At 33.4% G+C, this 27,192-nt stretch overlaps 1 protein-coding gene across 1 annotated transcript; it reads left to right on the forward strand.

The window, feature by feature from the left end:
* The first annotated feature begins 245 nt into the window (after positions 1–245).
* On the forward strand, positions 246–27,059 carry LOC119070657 (G1/S-specific cyclin-D2-like). The gene is made up of 4 exons (XM_037175088.1): positions 246–929; positions 2,236–2,451; positions 6,167–6,323; positions 25,724–27,059. The coding sequence occupies exons 1-4, from the start codon at positions 759–761 to the stop codon at positions 26,041–26,043; spliced, it is 864 nt and encodes a 287-aa protein (XP_037030983.1). The 5' UTR covers positions 246–758; the 3' UTR covers positions 26,044–27,059.
* Positions 27,060–27,192: the final 133 nt, after the last annotated feature.

The raw sequence follows: 27,192 nt of genomic DNA on the forward strand, positions 1-27,192 counted from the left end.
AGAAATTCATTTCTATTAAACTTCACTCATACCAGCAATTCAGGACCTTAGCTTATTCGATATTTACACTAACACACCCATACACCCAATGTGTTCGTACTGTACCAGTCTTCATGTATTGCATCCATACACACATGCAAACGAACTTGGTCCCCCGATATATGTGTCGGCTTTTAAAAAATGTTTATTTATGTTGATTTTTAAATTTCTACATGTATTCACATGCCGAATGTTATCACTGACTGGTAGAAATTCTCATAAAAGAATTCAGACGACTTTTAGGTCTGTTGCTGTTCGGTTATCGATATATTTTTAAGAGTGTGAGCCTGGGTGAAATGTTTACAGATATTCGATACATTTTTTTTGTTCTTGCTACATTAAACCAGTGAATGTGAGAGGACGTTAAACCAGAGATTTGTATCTTAATTAATTTTTGTGAATGAAATTAACGAATTTCGGTGACCAGTTAATTACATAAAAAAAAATCGAAGAAAAATAAGAGAAACTGGATAATATCAAATCAGGACCACCCGATAAACTTAATGGAATGAAATATGATTGCACAAGTTTAAGGTTTTTTTTTGAATAGCAGAAATTATACGAAAACAAAATCCAAAAAAAAAAATCAACAGAAAAATCGTGAAATTTTTGGTGTGTTGTTACATGTGAATACTGTAGTGCCTGTGCTGGAAAACGACTTCTGTGAACTAATTTGAATTTTATTCGCCAAAGACCGAACGAAATCTATATCAAAAAATATGGATTGTAATTTCGCTGAAGTGGATCCGACATTAGCCAGCGATCCTCGGGTCATATTAAATCTATTGGCCTTGGAGAGATCAACGATGCCGCCTTGTGATTATTTCCGCAACATTCAAAGGGATATACAACCATTCATGCGAAAAGTCGTAACCACTTGGATGTTGGAGGTATGAATAAAAATATTGCTGTTTGCGGTTTCGCCAAATCGTTAACATTCCGTTTTTTTTTTCACTCTCTGTGTCTAAATCGTTTTTTTCCGATTTTTATTTTTAAACGGTTCGGTATATCGAGAGCTCGGCATTTCGATGTAAACATGTTTTTATTGATTCGGTGGATTTTTCAGTTCACTTTAATTTATGCTATGATTTATCGGCTGTTAAAATGACTTACCGACAACTTGCGAATTTTATTGACTTTTTTCTGCTATTTTGTACTAAACTTCGCAAGAAAGTATCATGTGTCTTCTAATCTTCATGATTTTAACACTACGCACACCGAAAAGATTTTCCATACATTAGGCAAAACCATTAAGCTTCTAATGACTTTTACCATAAAAATGGCATTCATTAAACACGTCGTTTGGTTCAGTTGATTTGGTCTGAATTTAAATGGAAAATTTTAAATTTTATTGGAATTGATTGGCTTAGCATTGGTTGCACGTAATAACCGTCAAATTCCATGACCAGTAATTTATTACTTTTTTAATTTAATCAACGGGGGGACATAAGGTTCAGACGAAGACTATTTGAGAAATCCATTTCTCAAAGTTTCTGCAAAACAAATTTCTCAAAGTTCCCAAAGCTTCTATAAATTTCCTAAAATTTCTCCAATTTCTGAAAGTTTTTTAAAATTTCTCAAAAATATTCCCTGGGTTGAGAGGACCCTAAAACGTATGACCACCGATCAACGTTCGTTGAACTTCATCGACTATTTATTTAGCCGTCTCTCCACAAATGCACAAATACCAGACTGGAATGTCGTCATCATATCATAAATCTTCACTCAATTGAGATGTAGCATATATGACGTAACATCTCTCATCTTATAGTACCACACTCGTCACATTGTTGTTTCAACTGAATTCTTCCTACATATACCCGCGACCGACGAACTTATCAATGGGAAATAGTTTCTACCATGTGAACGGTGTGTGTGTACATTAAGCAATATTTCGCATATTTCAAGCAATACTCTTAACTGCATTACAATATTCACATTCGAAATAGGTCAACATTGGTATAAATATCTGAAAAAAACAACCATGTGAGCCATGGTATGAAAACACTTGTGATAACAAAAACCGATACTGTTAACATGGAACGCATAATTCTCTTTTCCGTTCTATTCTTCAGCTCTACAGAGCTCTTGTGTTTACTTTTACCGATAGCATTTCTTTTTACCATAAATGCGCGAGGTGACGAACCTTTCGCCTGTGTTAATTAATTAAACATTTTTTTTCCGTCTTTATCAAAGGTATGCGACGAGCAACGATGCGAAGAGCAAGTGTTTCCTTTAGCCGTTAATTATATGGACCGATTTCTGTGTATGTGCCCGATATCACGTCAACAATTTCAACTACTTGGTGCTGTGTGTCTTCTATTAGCCACGAAAATTCGACAATGCTATGCTCTCACAACAGATCTGCTATGCGCTTACACAGACTACAGTGTGTCACCCGATGAGATAAGGGTAAGTTGTTGAGCAGTTTTTGTTGCGTTGTTGTTGTGGGTTTGTTTAGTTAATTTCCGCAAAAGAAGACGGAGAATAAAAAACTGTAAAATTCACAAAAAAAATATGATAAGCAATTACGAGAATATATTACAGCACACACACAACGGGCATGTAGTATAACAAATGTGTGCTACGAGTTCAAAGAAAATAAACACTTTGGGGGTACAAGATTTCCGGACATTAAAAAACTTAAATTAAAAATTATTTGTTGCTGGCAAAGGAAACGAAAGTTTATTTAAATGATGTTCGACTTCCTCGGCTGATGTCATTCATTCAAAAGGATGCAATTTATACCCTCGTTACTTGACCACTAATTTTCTTCAAAAACAATTTTACGTTCGTCCTTCGAAGATTGTCTTAATAACATCGACACACATGTGCGTCGCATATTACAAGAAAAATGTTTCTAAGATTCGGTTAGTGGTTTGTCAGAGAACTCACATACAATTTTTCTCGGATGTCGGTTGTTGGTTTTTTATGGCCTGGTACACGAGTTATGATGTGTAATTGACTGTGTCGGATGGATTACTTTTTATGCAATTCTTTTACACAAAAGAACGGAAAAATACTTCCACTGAACTTAAAGGTTCGTCGCCTGGGTCTTTCGTTTCAAATTATTGTTTACCATGGTTTCCTTGCGATTTTTTTTTCTGCGACATAACCGTCACAGTTGTGGTCCTACAAATTCTCTTTAGTTGTCGAAGATCGGTCATAAAATATATTTTCTGGAAGTTAAAACAAAGTAACACCGCGCGATAGAACGGAAGTGTGGCAAAGAAAATGCCATAGGAAAGGAAACCATAGATCATTGAATGGATACGAAAGATTTCGAGTGTTTAAAAATGCTTTGAAATCCCGCAGTGAATTCTCGGAACTATTTTATCTGAAGATGTTTCTGAATAGAGATTTCGGTTGAACTTAAAATCGTATGAACGTGAACATTTGAACTAGAAGATAAGACACTTCGATCAGGGACGATTCATTCGATTAGCAACCTTTTTATACTCGAACAATGCCGACCTCAATGAGTCGACATTGTTACAGTTTATCTCACGCAACATTTCTCATAATATTTGATTTTGAATCACATCCGTTTGTTTAGGACAACCTTAAATCAAAACTCATCACCGAAAAGCGTATACACAAATAACGAAATTCAATCGCTGATTGTTGGTAAATATCTGAATGTATCTGGCAAATATATATCTACCTGATGATCATCGATATAAATGCACCAGAAGACCTTTTACGCACTTTTGTTGAAAACTATTTCCATTTTACGTAAGAGTCTCTCATTCTCGAAAATTTCTTTTTTTTTTCCCATACTGCAATGAGGATCGAACAGCAAACGAAACGAAATATTTACCCACGCTCTCCGAATCGAAACATTTTTCCTGGTCACAATCAGCAACAAGTTATGTGAAGATGAGATTCTGATTTTTCTACCTGAATCGGTTTTTGTTTACGTTCTCCCCATTGAAATTTTAGAAGAATATTTTCGCCTGTCTCATGGAAATTTTCATGCTCAGTGTTCAACTACTTTTACCATTTTTATATGGCTGCAGTGAGGATTAAAAACGATCCTTTTTCGCAAAAGGTATATCGTGTGTGTCTGTACGTATAATGTAACATGAATTTGTTAACGTTACACGACGATTGAAAGTGCATCTCACTCATGTTCAAAAAATAATTTCAAAATTTCGATCGTGTGAACCATCCAAATTTTGACTGAACAATTATTTTTTGTTCGTCTTGCTTTCAACTTGATGGTGGTCCATACATTACAGTTAGTGCGAAAAAAATATAGCTGGTTGCTCTATATGATAAAATGCATCCTTACAAGAGAAAAATTTGAATTCAATTAAATTGATTTTTGGTATTCAATCATTCTACATACTGAGTTGTCTTGCTACTGCTGCTGCAGAAATAGGGGTATGTTGTGTGCACACCATATTAGATGACATGGACATATTGTTCGGTAAAATGAAATTAATTCGTGTTTATGCAGTGCAGAACTTATAACAAGGACATTTCGCATAATTGCTTTCTCTCTCTCGTTTCTCATAATGAGCATATCATATGACATGCGGTAGTCAGTTCATTAATTGGATTGTGGTAGTTCATTGGCTTCAGATGATTTTCTGATTAAAAATTTTGGTTTTTCAATTTAGGCTCAATTTAGACTGCCAAATTCAATCAAGCAATTAAGATTTTTGGTTACATTCGGATTGCGAAGAAAATGATTTATGAGGCAGGCATTCAATGGATGATTTCCTTCTTTTTTTTTGGCAACGATCGACTCTGCCTTGTTGATATGTCAATTTCCTTGAATTCATCGATGACATGAAGGTTAGGCCTAATATGATACAGACATGTTATGAGACACGTACACTTACAAAGTGCAATCAATTGAATGTCGCAAAATCTGAGGATAAATTTTGAAACACAAATTCTACTCGTTTCATGATAGTTTTGTCCAATATTGTGTTCAGAGCTATTTTCCTCCTTGCCATCTCTCCCAAGATTAACCTTAAATCCGTAAAGAAACACTTGCCAACATTCTGTATCTTCACCTTCTAGTACAAGATATTCATAAAACGCGTCCTCACTTTTTCTAGGTTTTTTTAAAACCCCTCCCCCTTGTTCGCACGTTTCATATACCTTACAACACGTATGTCTCACTGTCATACTCCTCATCTCCTAATTCAATTAAACTAGGTTTATGAATGGTACTAGAATGGATCGTTCAAAATTTTCCTTTTACCCCTCCGAGCACAAATCATCAACGTTTCAAATTGTATAAAAAGTATCAAAGTCTCGAAGGACTCACCCTACTGCAACACTTTATAGATTGAGTCATATCCACCCAATAAACCCATTATTTATGTAGCCAACACTCATATCTCTATCAATTTCTATAAATTAATTAAAATCATCAGCCACTTTAGATAAACATCTTGTTTTGAGAAAAAAAGGCCCGAAAATTCTCTCAGCAAAATGCAACATATTCAAAACGATCCTCTCCATTCGTTCCAGCATAAATCTATCTGGTGTAACAAATAATAATAACAATAAATTTCGAAGGAAAAAAAAGTGATATTACCGAACCACTATGCATGTGAATGACGGGTTGCACTACACACGATAAGTGAAATTCAATAAATTTTAACAACAATTTTCACTTTCTAAAATTTCACCCCTCATTAACACAATGTTTAAATAAAAATTTCTTTACTTTCGGTCTAATTAAATGTTGGAAACGCATTGGAAAAACCCTCATAGTGGATTGTTTTTAGGATTCCCCGTACTGCCATCCATAATCAAAATAAATAAATGTGCCCTTGGCATGGCTTCAGATAATATAATTAGAGTGAAATATTTATGTTGATGCATGTTCGACATCGTATCCACATAAAAGAGAAATCTTGTTAAATGGCATAAGCGTAGGCAATATTGATACCTAACACTTTAAGCACCGCACATACACACTTTTTTTACGGTGTTCACACGGTCATATTTTAATCACATGCTTCATGCTCTTGAAATTATGAGTTTTATCTCAAAACAAATTTTATCCTTTACTCACACTTTATTGCTGTATGTGTTGTTACCGTTTTAAACGAGAGCACGTCAATTTCAACTTTCTATTTTTTTTTTTAATTCGATTAACTAGAACTGGGAACTCTTACTGTTGGCAACATTACAATGGAATCTGAGTGGAACAACGGGATACGATTTTGTGGATCACATATTGGAACGTGTGAAGTGGGGTAGAGAAAATTTACACATTCGTCAACATGCACTTACATTAGTTTCGGTTTGCCAAACAGGTAAGAATTTTTAAAGTTTTTTTTTTCTCGAAAATTTTGACACCAATTCTGTTGGATGAGTTAGGATAATATCTCGACTGCAATTTTCTAAAAAAAAAAGATTTTTGGTTGGCCCCAGGTTATCAAATAGAATGAGTTAGGAATTATTCTAACTGAGTAAAAGCAAAAAGGATGCAAAGATAAAATTAATTTGAAAGCACAGGCACAAAAAAGCCGTGGGAACCGTTCCTGAGAAGTAAAACAAATATATCAATCACTTATCCCATTACCATTTTCACCTCGCATTAGTTAATCATTAATTCCGCTACTTTGCAGTTGATATCACAAATAAAAATTTTTATTTTCCACTGGTTCGCATCGAATTGCATTTTTAATTCTATGCGTCCACAGTGTTCGCTTAACAACGATAGTACTACTCTTGTTATCGTCTCATAAATGCTGTTATTTCATGTAATACGGAAAAAATATTGTTTTCACAGTCCAGATTACAACGAAGTGTAATACGAAACACAAAACAAGCAAAATTTTATCTTATTTTGGAATACGAATGAATGTTAATTAGGCTCTCTTAAAGTTACTGATACAGATTGTGGTATATGAATGATTAAATGCAGAAACGGGATGTTCAACATTAGCAAATTATTAAAAAAATGAAGTTTCGTCGATAAATGACGGATCCAGGAAATTTTCTGACCTGGGTGGTTGAAATTGCAAATGACCTGGGTCATCTCATTTTCTTATAATTCACTGATGTGGCGTGTTGCATTTAACTAATTATTTTAATTTAAATACGACAAAAAAGACTGCACACAATTATGGCGCAGCCGGTAATTACTCATATTGAGTGCTAAGTTACTACTTCTCTTGTCTAAATCTAAATCTATTACTTCATTTGTTTAAAAAAAAAACATTTTACGATACTTAGAGAACACTTGCCGAGGCTCATCGATTATTTCGATCGTTGTTGTCGATAACAGATGACTAGCCGCTTCAAAAATGCTTCTTTACAGCTAGTTATCAGTTCATCAATAGAAAACCGTTTGGTAATTTTCCAGACCAGATATCGGTTCCCTCATCCAATCACATTTTTTCTTCTCTACCCAGAATTTTACGTCTCGTCTTACCTTTGACCTCAACCAAACCGAAATCATAAATCGTATTCGTTAACCTATTTTTTTGCGCTGCTGCATTCGTTTTCGTTTACTTTATTTTTTTATTAACTTTAACCGAAAAAGAAAGGCGAATTGCAATCTTCCACGCACCTGGAACAATAATTTCACAGCCTTTAACTCCATTGCAATTTATAACAATGGAAAATTAATTGGCATTTGAGTTAAGTTTTCTTTAATAAAATGGAATCATTCGGGCGATGTCTATTGCAAAAACGTTTCATTGTTGGGGATTTTTTTTTATTACGAAAATGGTTTACTTTAAATGAACTTTTTTTTTCTTTTTGGGTTAGTTTTTTCGGTGAATCGTAACACGTTTTTAATAAGATTCGGGTAAATAATCTTTTATTGATGGAACTATTATATGACTGGAAGGCAATTTAACGAGAAAAGAGTCGAATAGACCAAAAAAAACGCACCACATAGCCTTGATTTCGCATTTGAAAAGGATATTCTTTAAAACTTGCTTCAGATTAAATATAAATTTTTTTTCTGCTGTCTCGATTTATCCCTTTAATTTAACATAAACTTCGGTAAGGGTTTCACAATTCTCTTTCATGAATGTACTTTACTTTCAATTTTTGCTTATTTAAGACCCTAAACATATATAACTCATTTATAATGCTTGAATTTGCACAATATTTTTGTACCTACAACGGAGTTGAGTGTTACGTACAGAGAGGAGAAGAAGACGAATGAAAAAAAAAACGCTCGCCGTATAATAACATTTTAAAACTCCAGACGAATTGCGTATTGTTGTTAGGAAGAAAAAAAAATTCAACGAGAAGATTTTCGGTTGCAAACCGATTTCAGAAATCATTTAAGGGCTAAGCGAAACAACCTTTAAAACTTTGTGCAATATGGCAAAGAGAATTTTTACATTTTAACATACACTGGCAAATATAACAATAATAAAGCGAAGGACTTTCAAGGGACAGCTGAATATGTTTAATGCACATTCGTCTTCGAATATAACAATTTTTTTTTCTCTTCATTTTAACACCACGACAATTTTTCTTATACCTTAAATTCTTCCTATGAGATTTCTTAAAGAAAGAAATATTGAGAAGAAGAAAAAATCCGAACAATTGAAGTGAGCCTTTGATGGTATTATTTATGCAGACTATTGTTGTTTCATATGGAACCATTGTTCCGAATGTTTCTTGGCACGATTTTTTTTTTCATTCTTTATTATATTCTTTAAGTAAGGGTGGCATTGATGACAGATGGTACTGTGTGTAAATGAACATTGACACATTTCAAACATTTTATCAGAAGTTTTTCATTTTTATAAATAAGAAAAAAAAACTTTCTTACTGGAAGGTCAATTCAACAATGATGTGGTTCTGGTTAATTATTATTAGTACTGCTGCTCAATGTTTATATTTGTGGCAAAATGTGTTCATATCATATTTTCGTCCAACTAAGATTAATAAAAGAATTGTTCGCAAGAAAAATAGAATTTGATCGATGGGTCCATGTAATGCTGAGTCCGGAGAATTATTTTCCCTTCAAAAATTATTAGGAAACATAGAGGTTCTCTCTCCTGCTATCAAATTCTCATCTTGCGATCAATTCTTCTTTTTCCTGCGATCAGTTCAAATACATCCCTTAATATATCAGAGGGGAAAAATAGGGAAAAATTGCACAATCATTCGGCATAAAAGATATGCTAAATAACGTCTGATCTGGTTCTACCTAGACTCTAACGTCATCATGTGTGTATGTGCGTAAAACGCGTTGTTTACAAAACAAAAACGAAATTCAAATTCTCAACGAATTATGAATTCAAAAATTGTATAAAATACTCCATGTGCAAACATTCTACCATCGCAATTATGATTATGAACGTTGACTCACAATATGGGGTTAGTATTGATGTAAACTACTTAATGACATCAGCAATTATACTTGCTACGAATACAACAAATTTATATGAGACTATGTCCTATCATCAAAACTAAATTAGAAATTGGAAATTTAATGATTCTTTATCTGTACATTACAAATATGTCACAATGCACAAACGTAAATGCACAAAATATGAAAAAAAAATTCGAATTTAATTGGAATGACGATGCACAAAGCATATTATACATGCCGATGCACTCATTTAATTTACCTTAATGATTCAATGTCCTTTTATAATGTCGTGTTCATGCACTTAATTATTTCGTGAACTAAATACATCATGTACGGTATACCCGGTGAAGGTCTAACATCGCCAAAAAAAAAAATTGAATTGTAATGTCCCTTTAATTCCGACGACCATTATCCGAAAGGTCCGAATAGTAACCACACTCCCATATACGTGAAAACCATTTCGTGTCGAACATGGTATATATACGTGGACGCATTAATATACATCAAACACACATAGGTAACGCAGAGCGATAGAGAATGTTATACCAGTTAATAAATTAAAATCCAACCGCAAAAATAGAATAGCAAATTAAACGTTTTATTACGATGGTAGGACACATTTATGTATTATATTGGACACAGTGGTTCCGAACGACATAAAATTTTAATAAATGAAAATTGACCATCCCGAAGCAGATGTTCTCAAGAGTGTTGTCTTTGCATTTTTATTCTTTGTAAAAATATGAGTCGGACCATTAAATGATACGTTCTGGTAGAATATTTAAATTTTACAGTCAAACGTGTTACGATGACGGTACACCCAAGGACTTCTTATAGGTTTAACATGGAAAAGTCGATGATATCAAGAAATTACTCCTCGGTTTATATATGGTATAAGTTCTGTTTATTTGCCAGGGTTCTTTGGGTAATTTTAATGTATTCGATTGTACAGCAGATGTCCCGTTTGGTGAACGAGGAGAACTCCATGTACATGCAAGAGTGAATATAAATGTTTTTTTTGTCTTTAATTTACCTTCGAATTGGTTTAAGGAAAGGGTGAAAGGATAATGCCATGTTTGATTCGAAATGTTTTGAAGAAGAAAAAAAAGTTTATTCTTCATTACACGGGGCATTTTTTTAATCAAACTTATGGTCACGATAATTATATGTCTATTAAATAAACTTGCAACGGCATATGCGATACGCGGTACATTATTTCTTCTTTACAATGTAAAACAATGCCAGAGGAAGAGAAAAACAACTTCTAAATTGATGTATGCCTACGACGAGGGCATAAGGGTAGTGGCTGTAAATCTGTCCGTTTTATATGTTAATTTAATTCGGATTATTTTATGTCGTCGTCATTAACACATACGATAAAACAAATCATGCGAATGAAATTTTTTAATAAATTGTTAAGCTGTTTGAAGGGAACTGGGAACATTTTCTTCCTCACAGTATATCCCGAAATTAGAGCATATTTGTAAGAGTTCGGAAATTCGGGAAAAAACTCGGAAAAATTCTTAAAGGATTCCAAAAAGTTCGAAGTATGATTTCGCAGGACCATCCATAAAACTTTCCCCTCTTTCGAGATATTCGGACATTAAATTTCCCTTACACCATGTTTTCCCTTACACCTTTACTTTTGGACTAACATCTATAGAACCAATGGAGTCTCTAGATGTTCGTAACCATTCCAAATATTCAATTTATATTGTGATGAAACGTTTCTAAGACGCAAAAGGCCTTACTACCGGTTCTCAATAACGGTAAGATCTCATTAGTTGACGAATGAAAAAACGAAAATTGATTGAAACCAGTCATAACCCTCTATAACCAATTCATTGGACAATAAAGTCCTTGACAGGTAATTAATTCAGATTATTTTATGTCATTATTTACCTTATCATCACCGGTTCTGCACCGCACATTATATCCATTTTCCATTATATGTCACTCAGACCCTTTGGTCGACTGGCTGTGAGAATTTCATATTCATGAACTATTTTTAATATGGTAAATTGGCTCTCTCTCTCTTCTGTAATACACATCAATACTTGTATTGTATGTATCGTTCTACTCCAGATAATTTTTAACAATTTTCCATGCATTCGGTAATAAAACGTTACATCATCATGCCAAATGAAATGATTTCCTCATTTGATTTTTCTTGTCAATCAAGACAGTACAATAAGCAAACAAACCAAACAGCAGTCATAAAAATCCAGTTTATAGGAACCCCATGTTTTGAAAACTTTACGGAAAAAAATAGCATGAGAATACACCACCGTCTAGATATCTACCCTGAGTCTAACATCACAATTTCAATGGAAGTCTATCTCAAGGAGATTTTTTTCGTCTCTAAATATTAAGTCCTTTTTTCGACTCAGAGTCGGTTTTTTTTCCTATATAACATTTTTTCGAACCCTCATATCCTACGGACTCCTTGCATTATTTTTACATAAAATGTAACGACGATTGTGTCTAGGCCTGACAGAGGGTAGAAGACATAAATAATATTATGCAAAGAGATGAATAATTTTTTTTTGATTTAAAATAATTTCTTATAACAAACATTGAAGGCAGCAGCAGCAGCAGCAGAAAAAAAAACATTCAAAAATCGTAAAATAAAATTTATTATCAAAATGAATATTAATCTCCTGATGACGATTTTGTATTTAAATATTCAGGTTTTTCGGTTGAACCATAAAATCACTGTTGACAAATAAGAATCCATACAATGTTGGTGTGTTTATTATATGACCCAGAATATTCGGTACATACCAGAATCCCTGTCTGATGGTTTATTTTTCGGATTAAAAGTTCAAGATTTCTCAAACAAAACATCACAATAAATCTAATGCAAATACGGACGCTGTCGGACAAGCTTTAGATTTTCGGATTTTATTAGTTCACTTCAGTATTGGGTTCAAACGATATGAGAGCTTGTCGGACGATGGTAAACGGGGAATGATAAGTGTTTTCGGTTTTATTTTTGTGTGGCATAACCACCTGAGAGGTAACAAGCTTTTTGCTTTATTTATGACTCTAAGTCAATAATCCTTGAAATTGAAATCTGAAAATCAAATAACAATTTTTCGTTTAAAGACTTCACCGAATATATTTTTTCAAACAATTTGTCTTGTTAAAACTGCTAAAACGATTTGTTCACTGAAACAACCCTTCTTTCTACCTGTCGAATGTGTTGGAATTCGGTAAATATTTTTTTTCCTTCTGAAAAATATCACGTTTGCATACCCATTGTTTATTGCCTTAACACCCACATTCTCATACATTTAAAAATTCTAAATTTCAACAAACAAGTCAAACTGTTGCTACACAGCATAATACAAATAGTTTATGCTCTCAAGCCACGTACACAACGTTAAATGTAAATAGACCATTTCCAGCACAAACTAAATACCTTTATTATAATGCAGTAAAACGACCCCTATCATCTACCGGCAACATTTCGTGATCGTGTGTGACACCTCTGAATATTGGTAAAAAAATGAGAAATAAGTTAATTGTTCCACCATTGAGTGGATATCCTCAATGCCGGGACATGTTACACAAACAACACCATATTAATAACGGTGCTCAAAAATGTAATTAATTTTTTCTGTCCGGAGAAAAGGGAAACAGAATGCAGTTGACTCTTGCTTCCGTTTTCAATTTTTCCGAAAAACACTTGTTGGCTCGACTCACAAACTGTTGAAGGAAAATTATATATGTGAAAACAGAGGGAGAACGTTTTTTTTTCAAAATAATTTGTTTGATTCTCTAATGATAAGGGTGCCGTTTTAATGATTAAACAACAAAGAGAGGGACACATTGTTGTATAAATTAACGGTTTTCCTTATCAGTATTGCGTTTTATGGCCGCAATCTCTTTTTGATCTCACTAATTGTTACTCGATCGGTCGTAATTGCTTTCCATAAATTTTTATACAGCCCTTACATGAACACGGAGATATATCCCATTGGTCGATTGTATAAAATGTTTCAATTCAATTTTCAAAGTTTAATGAGAGGACAGACGTTTTTTTATATACAAATGCGTTCATTGAAACGAGACTTTGAAATATGTCTATCAGTTAGCACAACACAAAGATAGTTCTACTATACGTAGAGAAACCTTATGTTGTGGAAAAGAATGACGCGAGTCCTTTTCGTATACCCATTATATAAACATCGTTGGTAAATTAACGAGTGCAACGTTCGCTTAATTATCTATATTTTGTGTAGGAAAAGATGCGCGTCTGCCATAATACCATAACAACACCTTTGAATATTTATGATTTCTTGTTAAAATATAACTTTTACACCACACAAACGATTGATACGACCTTTGATTCGTTCACCTCTACGCAGTTGCATTTTAATTTATTTAAATTTTTTATGTTGGAAATAATTGAAAACTGAAGCGAAATTATACGTTTCACTGATTTTGGCATGCAATGTGCTGGAATATTTCTTTTTATTATTATTAAAATAAATAACATTGAAAAAACAGTCAGTTCATAGAGTTGAAAACAAATATTACGGTGAATGTGCAGCACAAAAAAAAACAAAACAATATTTGTGGTGCGTAGTGATCGATAAAACACACATTTTCATCCCTGTCCTATAATTTTATATTTTGAAAGGACTGTAATTTGTCGAAGGTGTTATATGGGTTTTTTATTATTAACTCGAATGGAGTAAACATTAAGCTTCGAAACACAATTGCTTAACGAAGCGTTTTTAACTTTTTTGTTGGTGTAAGGGTTGCATAGTCAAAGCCATAAATTTATATTGAAAATTAATAAAAAGTTGGTTTGATTGACGCATATTATAGCCGACACTTCATTGTTCTATGGCCCAAAAAATATGTAATCTGAATAGCCTACCGCTTCTGTCTCTCCTAAAGGGTTTAAAAATTCTCCCAGATATCTGATGAAAGTAGAACACCTGCAATAAATGTAATCCCTTCGTCAAGAAGATCAAAATCAAAGGACGGATGAACTAGAAAATTTTGGAAAGTAGAAAATTATTTCATTAGAAAATGCTCAAACCAAAACAATTTTAAAGAAATCCTTACTGACCAAGCAAAACAAGAAATCCTTAAAAAATCCTTGCAAACTCAATCAAACTCTCAAAAACAAAATTTTTAAAATTTGCTAAAAATCTTTGAAAGTCCTGGAAAAACTGTTGAGAAAATCCTCTTAAAATCATAGAAAATTTCATTGAAAATCCTCGAAGTATCTGATCTGAGGTTTCAAATTATTTCTAGTATTTCATTTTCAAAATCTATTACTTCATCAGATTTAACATATACTTTATCATAAAAGATAGCACCAGTCACAAATATTCGTTTATTTTAGTTGTAATTGTCGATAACAGATGAGTAGTCGTTTCTTTGTACTCTACTCGCTTGAAAGGAAAAACGTTGTACTCAGCTCGGTGATAAGGGATAATATTTTAGGCACATTGTCACAATCAACCTGTAACCATGTACACATCTAGCGCCTAAAAAAGTATTTAGCACTCGATTGCATTAACTACCATTATTTTTAACAATTTTTTACCACCAACAAACAGACCGAAGCCCAATAGTCAGTCAAAATGACGATAAATTTACAGGAAAGCGAAACAATCGAATCGCGCTATAGCATCGTGCAAATCCATGCAAACAAATTCTTGCTAATCGTAAATAAATTGTTAGAAAGATTTTGACAAATAATCTAATTGGTATCCACCTACATCTACAAATTTTCTTATTTTGTTGGTATATTTTCAAGCATCACAACAAACTTAAGCGTCTGTCTGTTCTCCATTTTTTTTTCTTCTTATAAGTATACCATTTCAGACCAACTCACCTCAAGACACAATATAATGATCAACAACAAGCCAGAGTGAAAAAAAAATTTAGGTGGCAGGTGGTTCCTAAACACGAAATAAGAAAAAAAAAACTTTGTTTGCTCTCCATCTTCTTCCTTTCCATTTCGACATCTCTTCTGCATCCTTTCGACATGAACGATATACAACAGCTACAACAACAAAAAACCAAATCATTAAACAATATCTCGAAACAACTGCTCACAATCAAAAAACGCAAGGTGCATTTCGATGCATTTTAAGCGTAATTTCCTACATATGTTTTAAATATCGAAATGATCGTAAAATTATTACTCAAATCGTTGTTGTTGTCTCGTTTCGGTGTTTTTTTTTTATACTTTCGTCCGAGACAGCAATGATCATGATTTACGCAGAATCCAAAATATTTTTGTTTAATAAAAAAAAAACGAAGAGAAAAAAAACCGTGATCCCGACCTATACCTTATTAAAAGGCCTTTCTGATGGACTTTTAAACCACGCACGGTCTACATACGGGCATCACCTGTCGTTTATTTATTATTAAACATTGTATTACACACAGCATATCCTCTTAATATTGTGATGCTACTTTTAGCAAAGCCAAAATGCATGAAAGATGTTTGCGCGTATACATGTGCATATATTTGGCATAATTTGCTGTTGTTAATGATTGGTAACATTGCTCGATTCGAAGGCGACGTTGTAGCCAGTGAAAAATAAATAAATTGAAAATGTTATCATGCAGGTAGGTTTGCACTTGGAACTTAGTGCGAATTATTATGCAGAAGCAATAAGGGAAATATTGACTACAAATTGATTCATGATGGGGGTTAGACGATCGTTCAGTTAATAACAACCGATAATTTTGTGTACAATTAACTGATCAAGAGTAGATGATTCCAATGAACTTACCGTCAATTACCTATTTAATGTTCTACCGACTCTATAAGAGAAAGCACTTCAATTGGAAATTTCCAGTAAAATAATAAACTAAAAACCAACCAGCAACACTTGAATGGAACAAAAAGTGCATCGGTATCATGCCAAAAATCTCTTTGATTGTTCTCTAATTGATTTATTACATAAAATTCAGACCTTCGTACCCGAATACAAAAAGGTAAATGATCTAACGCATAAAAAAATGATGATTATAGATTTCTTGTCTCAATTCACGTAATAATGTTGCATGGCGCTTTGAAGATAATAGCTTGGAACGTAAACTCTGCTAAAAGTAAAGTAAAACAGGAGGAAATTAGTCAAATTTTATCAGATCAGAAACCTCATCTTTTGTTGCTGAGCGAGACTAAACTCAACAGTAGCAATTTTGTGCAGTTCCCAAATTACAAAATTTATAGAAATGATCGTTTGTCCGATTCTGGCGGAGGAACTGCAATTCTGATTGAGGAACGTTTCAAGCACGAAGTGGTAAATACTCCCTTGCTGGAAACTTCCGAAGCAACTTGTGTAAAGATTACTCTCAGTAATTCTAAGTCTTTGATTATAAATTCGTTTTACTGTCCCAAAAAACTCTCGAAAAAGGACCTTCTGAAGCTCATGAGCCTACACTCAAATGTCTTTATGGGGGGCGACTTCAATGCTAAACACTGCTACTGGCATAACTCTGATAATAATAGTAACGGTAATGTCTTGTACAGATTTCTTGTTGATGACAATGTCGCTGAACTGGTTCATCCGAATGCATACACCTGCTATAGGAGTAAATCAAATCCTAGCACAATAGATTTGGCTTTGGCTAAAGGTGTTAGAGCGACTAGTAGTAATATTACTGAGCTCAACCCTGACCATTGCCCCGTTCAATACATTTTGAACATTGATGATGACTTATCATACGAGGCCCCCGTTAAACAATTTATGTACAATAAAGCAGATTGGGCTAGATTCATGGAAGTAGTTGACGATGGACTAAAATTGGGTACATTGATTGATTCCAATGACATTGATTGTTGCGTTGAGCATTTGACTGAAGTGATTGGAATTGCAATGGATGAGTCTGTACCTAAGAAGTGTTTTACTGGAAAGAACCATTTCTCACGACATTTGAGGGACTGCATTGCAGAGAAGAAAAGATTGAGGAGGGCATATTTTCGGCGAAAACTTAATGATGCCGGGTTGAAATTTGAAATTGATCGTTTGAACAAGTACATAAGGGCTAGTATTGATGCGAGGGACTCCCATATGCTTATGAATAAGCTGAAGCAAATCAGACCAGACAGTAAAATGTTCAAAAATATCAATAAACTTTTGGGTGATAATAGAAAGACGGTGCCCGAACTGAAGGCAAGTGATGGCTCTCTAATTAGTAATCCATTCGATAAAGCTAACGCCATTGCTAAAGTATATGGCGACGTTCACCGACAGAATAGAGAAATGGGTGATCCTGATTTTGATGTAGTCGTGTTGTCTGAGGTGAATTCGTTCTCTCAGTTGGTCGCGCAAAATTTATTTGAACCTCGATTGACAGACGCTGATGAAATCAGCCGTATTCTTAAAGGTATTAAAAACAAAAAGTCTAGTGGACCTGATGCTATTCCGAACGTTGTCCTGAAGAAACTTCCTGTTTCAGCACATGTACTTCTGGCTAAGTTGTTTAATTGTATTCTGAGTTTGGGATACTACCCCAGTTCATGGAAGACAGCCCACGTTGTACCGATTCCGAAGCCGGGTAAACCGGCAAATGAGGCAAAGAATTTTAGACCCATCAGTCTCTTAAATGGCCTGAGTAAAATCCTAGAAAAAGTTCTCTATGTTAGAATGCTAGAATACTGTGATGAAAATGATCTATTACCCAACAGCCAATTCGGCTTTAGGAGCAAGCACTCCACCGTACATGCTCTCATAAGGTTATTCGAAGAAGCAATCATTGGTTTTAACGATCTCAAAGTGACAATAGCAGCATTCCTGGACATAGAGAAGGCTTTCGACACGATGTGGATTGAGGGACTCATATATAAATTGATGAAGATGAACTTCCCAAATTATCTCATCAGAATTGTGTTTTCCTATCTCAAAGAACGGAGCTTTAGAGTTAAGTTGGGAGACCAGCTGTCTGACTCAGTATCTGTGAATGATGGGGTTCCACAAGGATCTATATTAGGTCCTTTACTCTTTATTATATTTATGATAGACCTCCCGACGCATATGAACACAACTCTAACAGTCTTTGCAGACGATACGAGCATTTTCTCAACTCGATTGTCGCATAGTAGAGCAAGATCAAATGTACAAAGCCACCTCGATAAGTTGCATAGATATTACCAAACCTGGAAAATTAAAGTGAATGTGCAAAAATCGGAAGCACTCTTCATTCAGAGATCAAACCGTTCGCGTATTGTCCGTGAAAACTCGTGTGCTATTTTAATGAATGGCACAAAAATCCCATTCAAGAACAGCGTCCGTTTTCTGGGTTATTATGTTCAATCGAACCTCAAGCATAACGAACATGTGAACAGAATGTTACTCAAGGTAAACACTGGGCTGCATAAACTGTATCCTATCATGAAAGCGAATAATGGCATTTCACAAGATGTGAAGGTTAAAATCTATGTGACTATACTTAGACCGGTTCTCACCTATGCTGTGGCGGTTTGGCATACCTTACCAAAGTACTTAATTAAAAGGCTGAAGGTTTTTGAGAATAAATGCCTTCGTATGGCAATAAACTTCAGAAGGTCAAGAACGAATTATAAATTTATATCTACTGAGGAACTGCACAGAATTGCGAAAGTACCAAGACTCAACGTGTACTTATACAAATTGGCTAAAAATGTGCTTAGCAAGACCTATTTACATGATAACACTGTTATCAGTAAATTTGGTAATTTTTCAAACGAAAGAATCGCTAACTGTATTTACAAACCCCCTCACTCGCTGATAAGAGGCCTTGACTCTAAGCTGTTGTCTTTAGACACACGCGCATCTTGAAATTTTATTTCCCATTGACAATAATAATTATTGAAAATTAAGAATTTATTGGTTTCTTTCTACTTTGATTTGTTAACAACAGATTAGTTGTATCTCTAGGTTAAGTAATCCCCCCCCCTTCAAAAAAATAAGAATATTGATTGTTTTTATATACTTTTTTCAATCTATAAGGTGATATGCCTACTGAAATTTCATTTTACAGAAAAAAATTTACTCTCTGAATTATCGAGTCCAAACACGAATCAAAATGTAGAAATCTCGAACATAAATTTGAAAAAGTCTGGATGACTGTAAATTTATTTTAACCTCAAATATTTATGTAAAAACTAATTGTGTACTTAATTTGATTGAATAAACTAAATATACAAAAAAAAAAAAAAAAATCATGCCAAAAATAAATTTCAATTGCTTGTGCAAATTATCCAGACATAATTCAATTGCCACTCTTTTCCCCCGACGACACACACAAAAATTGCATATACTTAGACGGTGCACCCCTCGAGTCAATTTTCTAAGCATTTTCATTTTAATAATAGTTTTACGTCCAAATTGCATTCGCAATAGGATTTATGATTTAATCCTTTTACTGCATCAATGGAATTTATGATAATATTTTGAATGGGACACAAACAAAACAGAAGAAAAAAAAATTTCCTTAACCGAAAATTTGTGTATTATTTATGCATGCTGTACGCGTTCGGGCCATAAAAATGTTTACGTTTCTATGATGGATTTTGGTGCATTGGAATTCTTTTTTTTTATTATATTTTATTAGTGAGTATTTTCTCGATATTGAGCGTACTCGTAGTTGCACGGGCATGTCAATACTTCTTCTTCATTTTTGTTAACACAATATATATCTTTTAGGGGTGATAATTGGTTCTTAAATCAGGGGTTTATTAACTGAACAATGGGAAACAAAATTAGGGGTTTTAAAGGAAATAGATTCTATATGTATGCACACACGGAATACAACGGAATACATGCCAATTTATTTGAGTTTTTTGTTGTTGTTTATTATTTCTCATATCGTTAAAACGGTGTGAAGGATTTGTGACACATTATGTTGAATAACGTGATTTGGGAAAAGGGTTGTGCCGCTGATAAAAACCAACCAGTGTAACGCACTGTCAAAATACATAAATTATATTTCGGAAAAATAATCCGGTTTCGATATTTTGTCACTTCCTTGTTTGGTAGATGTTTGTCAAACCAGAATTCAGAGTTTGAAAATTTTATCGAAAGATTTTTCTCAGGGTAAGTTGACGAGATATTTTGGCTTTTGGCTATATCACTTACTCGGTGGGAATTTATTTTACGCACGATCACCCCCAAGACAGTTTTCTGAAAGACAATCATTATTTTTCCCACTTCATCATTTTGAGAGCGCCAGAATTTTCACTTCGCTCTTCACAAATGTCTCATATAATACTAGAATTGCATTTGGAAACGACCATCAGTATTATGACGATTAAATCTTCTACTTCATTTGTTTAGCATTATCGCTTTTGATGCAAAATCTTTTACTACTTTCGTTTCCTATGTAATTGTCGATAATAAATGCCTAGCCGTTTCTAAAAGTTTACTTATCTATTCCAAATTACAAATCATAGTCATGAACTTAGAGGAATTTTACATATCACAGCCACTGAAGCACAAGATGTTTTTGTAAATTTGTAAGAAAATTTAGTCGATTATCCAGTATATTGACATGGGCAGTTCAAGTGTCAGGTGAATTACTTATGTAATCAAGTATTTTAAGGAAGCAAAAATGAGAAATTTAATCTGCCACGAATCTCAATGTACTTTCGAATTGGTTTAGCCTTCATTAATTCAATATTCCTTTTCATAGTCCCATTCATTTAAAAGGAGTCTCACAAAAAAAAATTTAAATACTTTTTCAAACAGTGAAATGAATTGTAAAGAAACAAATGCCAGAAAAATGCATTTCGCTGTTCAATGCTCTCCAACCAAATCCATCTATATCGATTTGTCGAGACACAGTTGATTTCATTTCGTCAATGCAACCTTTCAAATCTTTTTGTTTAAATCATTCTTAAAGCTATAAATTCAAAACACTACGTGAACTCCGTAAAATTCCGTTACCAGCCAATTACTCATGTAGAAAAATAATCAATTTATATTCAGAACTTCAAAAAGGTTAAATACCTTTACCGTAAAAATGCTGATGGGTTTACTTCCATCTACAGTAATTCATCCCGAAAGGTTAAAAAAGACATGTACCCATACCCATCGCCGAAAACTTTAAAATATGTCCTCGTTGTGTTACACATAAAATGTGTTTGATTAGTCATTTGTTCCGATGAAAATCTGAAATTTAGATCATTTATCGTATTTACTGTGGGCTTAGGTAATACCATTTTACATGAATTATATGAAAATATATTTGCATTACCTATCCGAAATGGAAGGTCGACGCATAGCATACCATAAATTGTGTGTACCATAGAGAAACGTATCAACCGAAAAAAAAAATGTGTAGCAACGACATTAATATTACCGAATATAAATACGGTACACAACAAAATATTAAACTTCTTTAAATTACCGTACCCCATGTCTTATAAATAAAAGTAAAAATCACACCTGGTGAGACATTTATAACGTCTACGGTAGAGAAAAAAAAAAATTTGGTCTACATATGCGAGTTGGTTCATCAGTGTTATAATAATGATTTTTTAAAGATTAATTTGAGGACATGTGTAAGCATTATAATGTGTGAGTTATATATGGCGTATGGGTAGAACTTAAAGGCATTTCGTATTTTAATAAATGGTTAGATTACACTATGTTGTATATGACAATATGACGATATTATTCATGAATCAAGAAAAATTGCACGTCGTTATTTGATAAGACCGGCCGTCTACTTTTGTCAGTTTAACATTCGCGAAAAAAAATTCGGAATTTCAGCTGTTTAATAGACATATCAAGGTGTATCACGTCTTACAAAATTTAAAAATCCGAATGTCGTTGATTACTATTCCAAAATTCGGTGTATCGAAAGTTATCATTTGAAATTCAAAGTAACTTTCGCTTCTGATTCTTATTTGTAATTCGTTCGGTTAAACTGTGAAGCTTTTGGTCTCCAAATCGTCGATATTAGGGTCTAATATTGAGAATTATTTCAGTAAATTTCACCAAATTTGGTGAATTTTTTATAGACGTTTGGTGACATAACTAAACTTGTTGAAATTTTTAGTTATTTTTCGTAAATTTTGTAGTGAAATTTGGTGAATTTTTTAGTTAAATTTAGTGAAATATTTCTCAATATTAGACTGCTATAATTCGCTGAATTTTCACTTTTCAAATTATTTCCATTTTACAACTGCATGCTCACAGGATACCGAATCGATGTTGTTTGTAACGTGTTTATGTTTACAAAACATTGTTTATGCCTCCGCAATGTGTATACTCAACGCAAACAATACAACCACTCCACCCATTTTGTTTCAAAACGAAAACACATCCATCCGTTTTTACCGAAAGTCTTAATAATATTCCTTGCATCAAAAGTTTAACGAACGTAAAGTTTCGTAACGTCTTTGCCACCTGGCATCTGTGGCTGTCGTATAATATTATTATTGTTACGACGACGATGTATCCTTATCAAAAAAGAAAGAACAAAAAATATAAATGCCTGTGTGTACACCAATAGGCCTGCTCTGACTCCGGGGACTGTGGGATATTGGGCTCAATGAGGTGTTTTTCTGGTCCGGAAGGCTTAAATATTGGACCCATATCTTTTTTTAGAATTTTAAAAAATAGTTTAGGCATGGGGAGCGAGGCGTTTGTACAAATGTACGAAAGCGTTGGTTAGAAGAGAGGAGAATGATGGTGTATATCTTTTTTACTCTTCTAACCAACGGTTTCGTACATTTGTACAAACGCCTCGCTCCCCATGCCTAAACTATTTTTTAAAATTCTAAAAAAAGATATGGGTCCAATATTTAAGCCTTCCGGACCAGAAAAACACCTCATTGAGCCCAATATCCCACACTCCCCGGAGTCAGAGCAGCCCTAGTACACCAATCACTATGTTACATTAACCTCTCTTCAATTTATACGTATACGAGCCTCAAAATACAAGAAGGAAGAACAAGGTATAAAAGCTGAAGAAAAATTTTATATTTTTCTCTGATATAGGTATACGCACCACCGTATATTTTTGTCCTGTATTCGAATATTTTGTACCTTCAAGAGTTAATTTCATATACAAAAATCGACAATCGTTTTCATTAGGCACATTTATTATACAAATTTAAGTTTTTATTTGCCATCTGCCGTTTTTTTTTCTCTTGAATTTTATGTTGTAACTTCTTATAATTTAAAAAAAATATTTATTGGAAGAAAAATGTATATTTCGTTGATGTTGTCGTATTCCTTCTGCATCTAATTGGAAAAGGATACCATACAATTCGAAATTCTTATCTGTCTTTTTCGATTTTACGATGGTTTTACTTTAACAGGTGATACTTGAGTAAAATATTCCTTGTACACATTTTACCTATGGTATCAACGAACTCTTAATTTGTATATATAAAAAAGGATAACGTACTGGCCGTAAATAAGAATTTGAAGATCTCCTTTGCACGCAACGGAGTATTTATTTGTTTGGAAGAATTTAATATGGATTTTGGGTTAGCATTTCGAATATGATTCGTTCGTAGAACAACTCCGCATGATTTTCGGCATTTTTGTACTACACTTTCGTCAACATTTTTTGAAAGCATGGTGTGTCGTCCTTAGACATACAATGCCTGTTTTTGGTATTAAATTCCTAAAGATTCTGTAAAATTCTTTAAAGTTCGTTGAAAATTGTCAACAATTTCTGAAATATTTTCTAGTTCCTAGAGCATATTTACAGGAAGGTTCAGAAAGAACGTGAGAGCTCTTGAGTAGCTTTCTACTGACGACGTACAAAAAAACCTGCTTCAGCACTTCTTAGTTTTCAGGATGACTCCATACCAAGCAAATCTTCGGGAGTTACCTTGAGTTCAATTCTTTTACTTGTAGAATTTGTATTGTTTGAACATCGAAAGGACGAGTGGTGTCCCTGAAGAAAATAAACGACGAGCACTGTTCTTTTGGGTTAAAATATCAAAAATAGATGTCTAATGAAGTAATAGATTTCGTAAATTTTTGCGATCAATCTGTTAAAAATACTTAGAAAAAACGAGGTAACAGATAAGATAATTACTTAGTTTGTGAAATATTTAGGTTGTTAGACTAACAAAGATGTAGTGACAGTTCTTGGAAAGTCAACTTTCTTCCCGCGAGCAAAATAATAAAAGTTTTGGGTCTCCTGCGAGAGCATTGCTCGCAAATATTGTCCACCAGCGTCCCACATGTCAGTTTACAAAACTCCAATGAACCTTACGAGTTCTACCTCTATCTATTTGTATTATGTTAATGACAAAACCATTCAAACAATCCTGTGCCTGTGGCAGTATAAAAAAATGTCTTCGTTCCCGAAAGTTGTACTGACATCATCTAAAGTCTCAGAACTTAATGATTTGAAAAGTCGTACCTACATTTCTTGTAAATACTTATATTGGCTTAAGTTGGTACCTTTGACGTATTTTCGATAGAAATTTCGTGGATTCAGGGACAAACATCAGCCTTAGCGTGTCTTTCTATTTTATTCCACCCTTTAAAGCAAACAATTTGAATTTTTTTTTATTAATTACCCGTAAAGAAACGCTACAGATAAAATAAATACAGACTTTAAACCGCTTATTAAATGTCTGCAATCAAACATTAACCTTCCTTCTTCAATAGATAGAATCGCGACACAATATACCCAACCGTATATAATCTGTATAAATACTGGAGCGTCTCTGATAAATGAGGACGGAAAAAACCATTTTTTTTAAACTCTGCTCGTCGAATGAAAGATCCGGATGTCCTTTTTCGTCGACAAAAGAATATTATAAAAGAATGGTTGTATCATAAATTTTCTGTTCGAATATCTTTGAAAGATACACATCATCATCAACATCCATCCAGATATATCAACCAAAATGGATATTGTTATATGTATTTTGATGATGTTTCGATGTACTCTCCATAGTTTCATAAATATATATCGTACACACATGGATATGGATGATGTGTACGACACCACATTATTTACAATATTAATTTCAATAGAAAATTTATTTTCTTTTCGCCATTTATTGCTTACAAATAATGTCTGATATTATTTGGGGTGGAATAAATTTGAAGAAATTTTTTTCTTCTTCCATTTTACCTCTGCACCTTCGTTAAATCTTTCTACCTTCCATAAAAAGGGAGATTATGTTAGAGAAATCATTTCTATTCTTATAATACAGTTAATATTGTGAAATGAAATTGTGCAAAAAAGACATTGAAATTGTTCTGCTTCATTTGTTCGAAATTTATGTTCGGTAACATCCAGGTGTGTTTACCTTACACATTCACTGCTCTTCGATTTTATCGTTGCATTCGCTCACAGTATCTTCTTCTTTTAACGACATTTCTCTACAGCATCTTGATTTATCTATTTTTTTTTCTTTCTTTCCAGAAACAATGTTCATGCAATCATCACCTTCCGTACTGGCCTGTTCCTGTATATGCGCTGCGACGCGCGGTATCAAAGCACCATCGGCCAAATTTTCGTTGCACGACGTTTGTCGGCTAACGCAATGCGATCCATTGGAAGTGGAGCTCACAGTTCGGCACATTGAGAATGTCGTTGCCAAAGAGACGGCAGCTATGCAAAAACAGTATGGTCCAGTGAAAGTGCAACAATATCCGATACCAGGTAAAATGGCAACGGGCATGGATTGCGGAGAATTGGGACAACCCGAAACGCCAACAGATGTGCAGGATGTTTATTTATAATTTTGCGATAGAAATAATTCTTTTTTTTCCCTTGACTAAAAATACTTGGTTCGCCTCTGTTTTCTTTTTATTAAGTTCAATTGAAACAGCATAAAGCCCCAGATTTAAAAAAAAATTTGCTTTAAAAAACTTTAGCTCAATTTTTAGATGAATTTTAGAGAAAAGAGAAAAAAATTGGTTGTGGAAGTAGGTGGAGTGATTGTAGCCCTATCTATAGCTGCAATATTCGTCTACATTAGTTTTAGCGAGAGGTTTACCGACATATAGACGGTCTTATTTCGAAGAAAAATGTTTTGAAATGTCCGCTGATTAAAACAGGAGTCATTTTGAACTTTCCTACCAAATTTTTGAAAATATTTTTTTTTAGCAAAATTTCGACGAAACAATTTATCAAAATTAGGCAAAATTTTTGATTTTTATTTTTTTGGAAAACCTATTAAATTTTGAAAATAAACAAAGAATTATTCAAGCAAAAAAGAGGAAAAAATTTAATTTTATGTTTTCGCTACAAATTCTAAGAAAATTCTAATTAAATCGATCTCAGTTGTTGAAAACATTTAAGTTTTTCTTTTGTAAAAAGTTAAGTTTCTTTTTATTAAAAAATATTAAGAATTTGATCTCAATACCAAAATTAGTTTTAAGTTTTTTTTTTTTCATTCATTCCAATGCATTTATACAACCCCAACTGTCCGACAAAATTATTCTTTTTAGTTGAACCTTCAACATTTATTTGATTCGACCACATTATCGAAAAGTTTGTGTGCTATTCCCCTTTTTTTTCGTTCGTCACATATATCGGTACAACATTTAATTTTTATTTTATTTTTTTGTCATTTTTATTAATTTATTTAACCATTTTTTGTGTATGTTTTTATTTGGATTTTACCTTATTACATGACATTGTTTTATATATGATTGTTAATCTAGTCTTAATCATTTAAAATAAAATAAAAAACGAAATTGTATTTAAGACGAGCTGAAGAAGGAGCCGAAACAAAAAAGAATGGTGTACGCGCGCTGCTGTGTAAGATTTCTTTGAATTATTTTTAAATTAATTTGATGAACGATTCATGAACAATTTTTATTGCATCGAAATGTGGATAGTTACAATTTTCATTTTATCTTATAACTTAATTTAATTGACATTAC

The sequence above is a fragment of the Bradysia coprophila genome (genome assembly GCF_014529535.1).
Source record: "Bradysia coprophila strain Holo2 chromosome IV unlocalized genomic scaffold, BU_Bcop_v1 contig_106, whole genome shotgun sequence".
NCBI lineage: Eukaryota > Metazoa > Arthropoda > Insecta > Diptera > Sciaridae > Bradysia > Bradysia coprophila.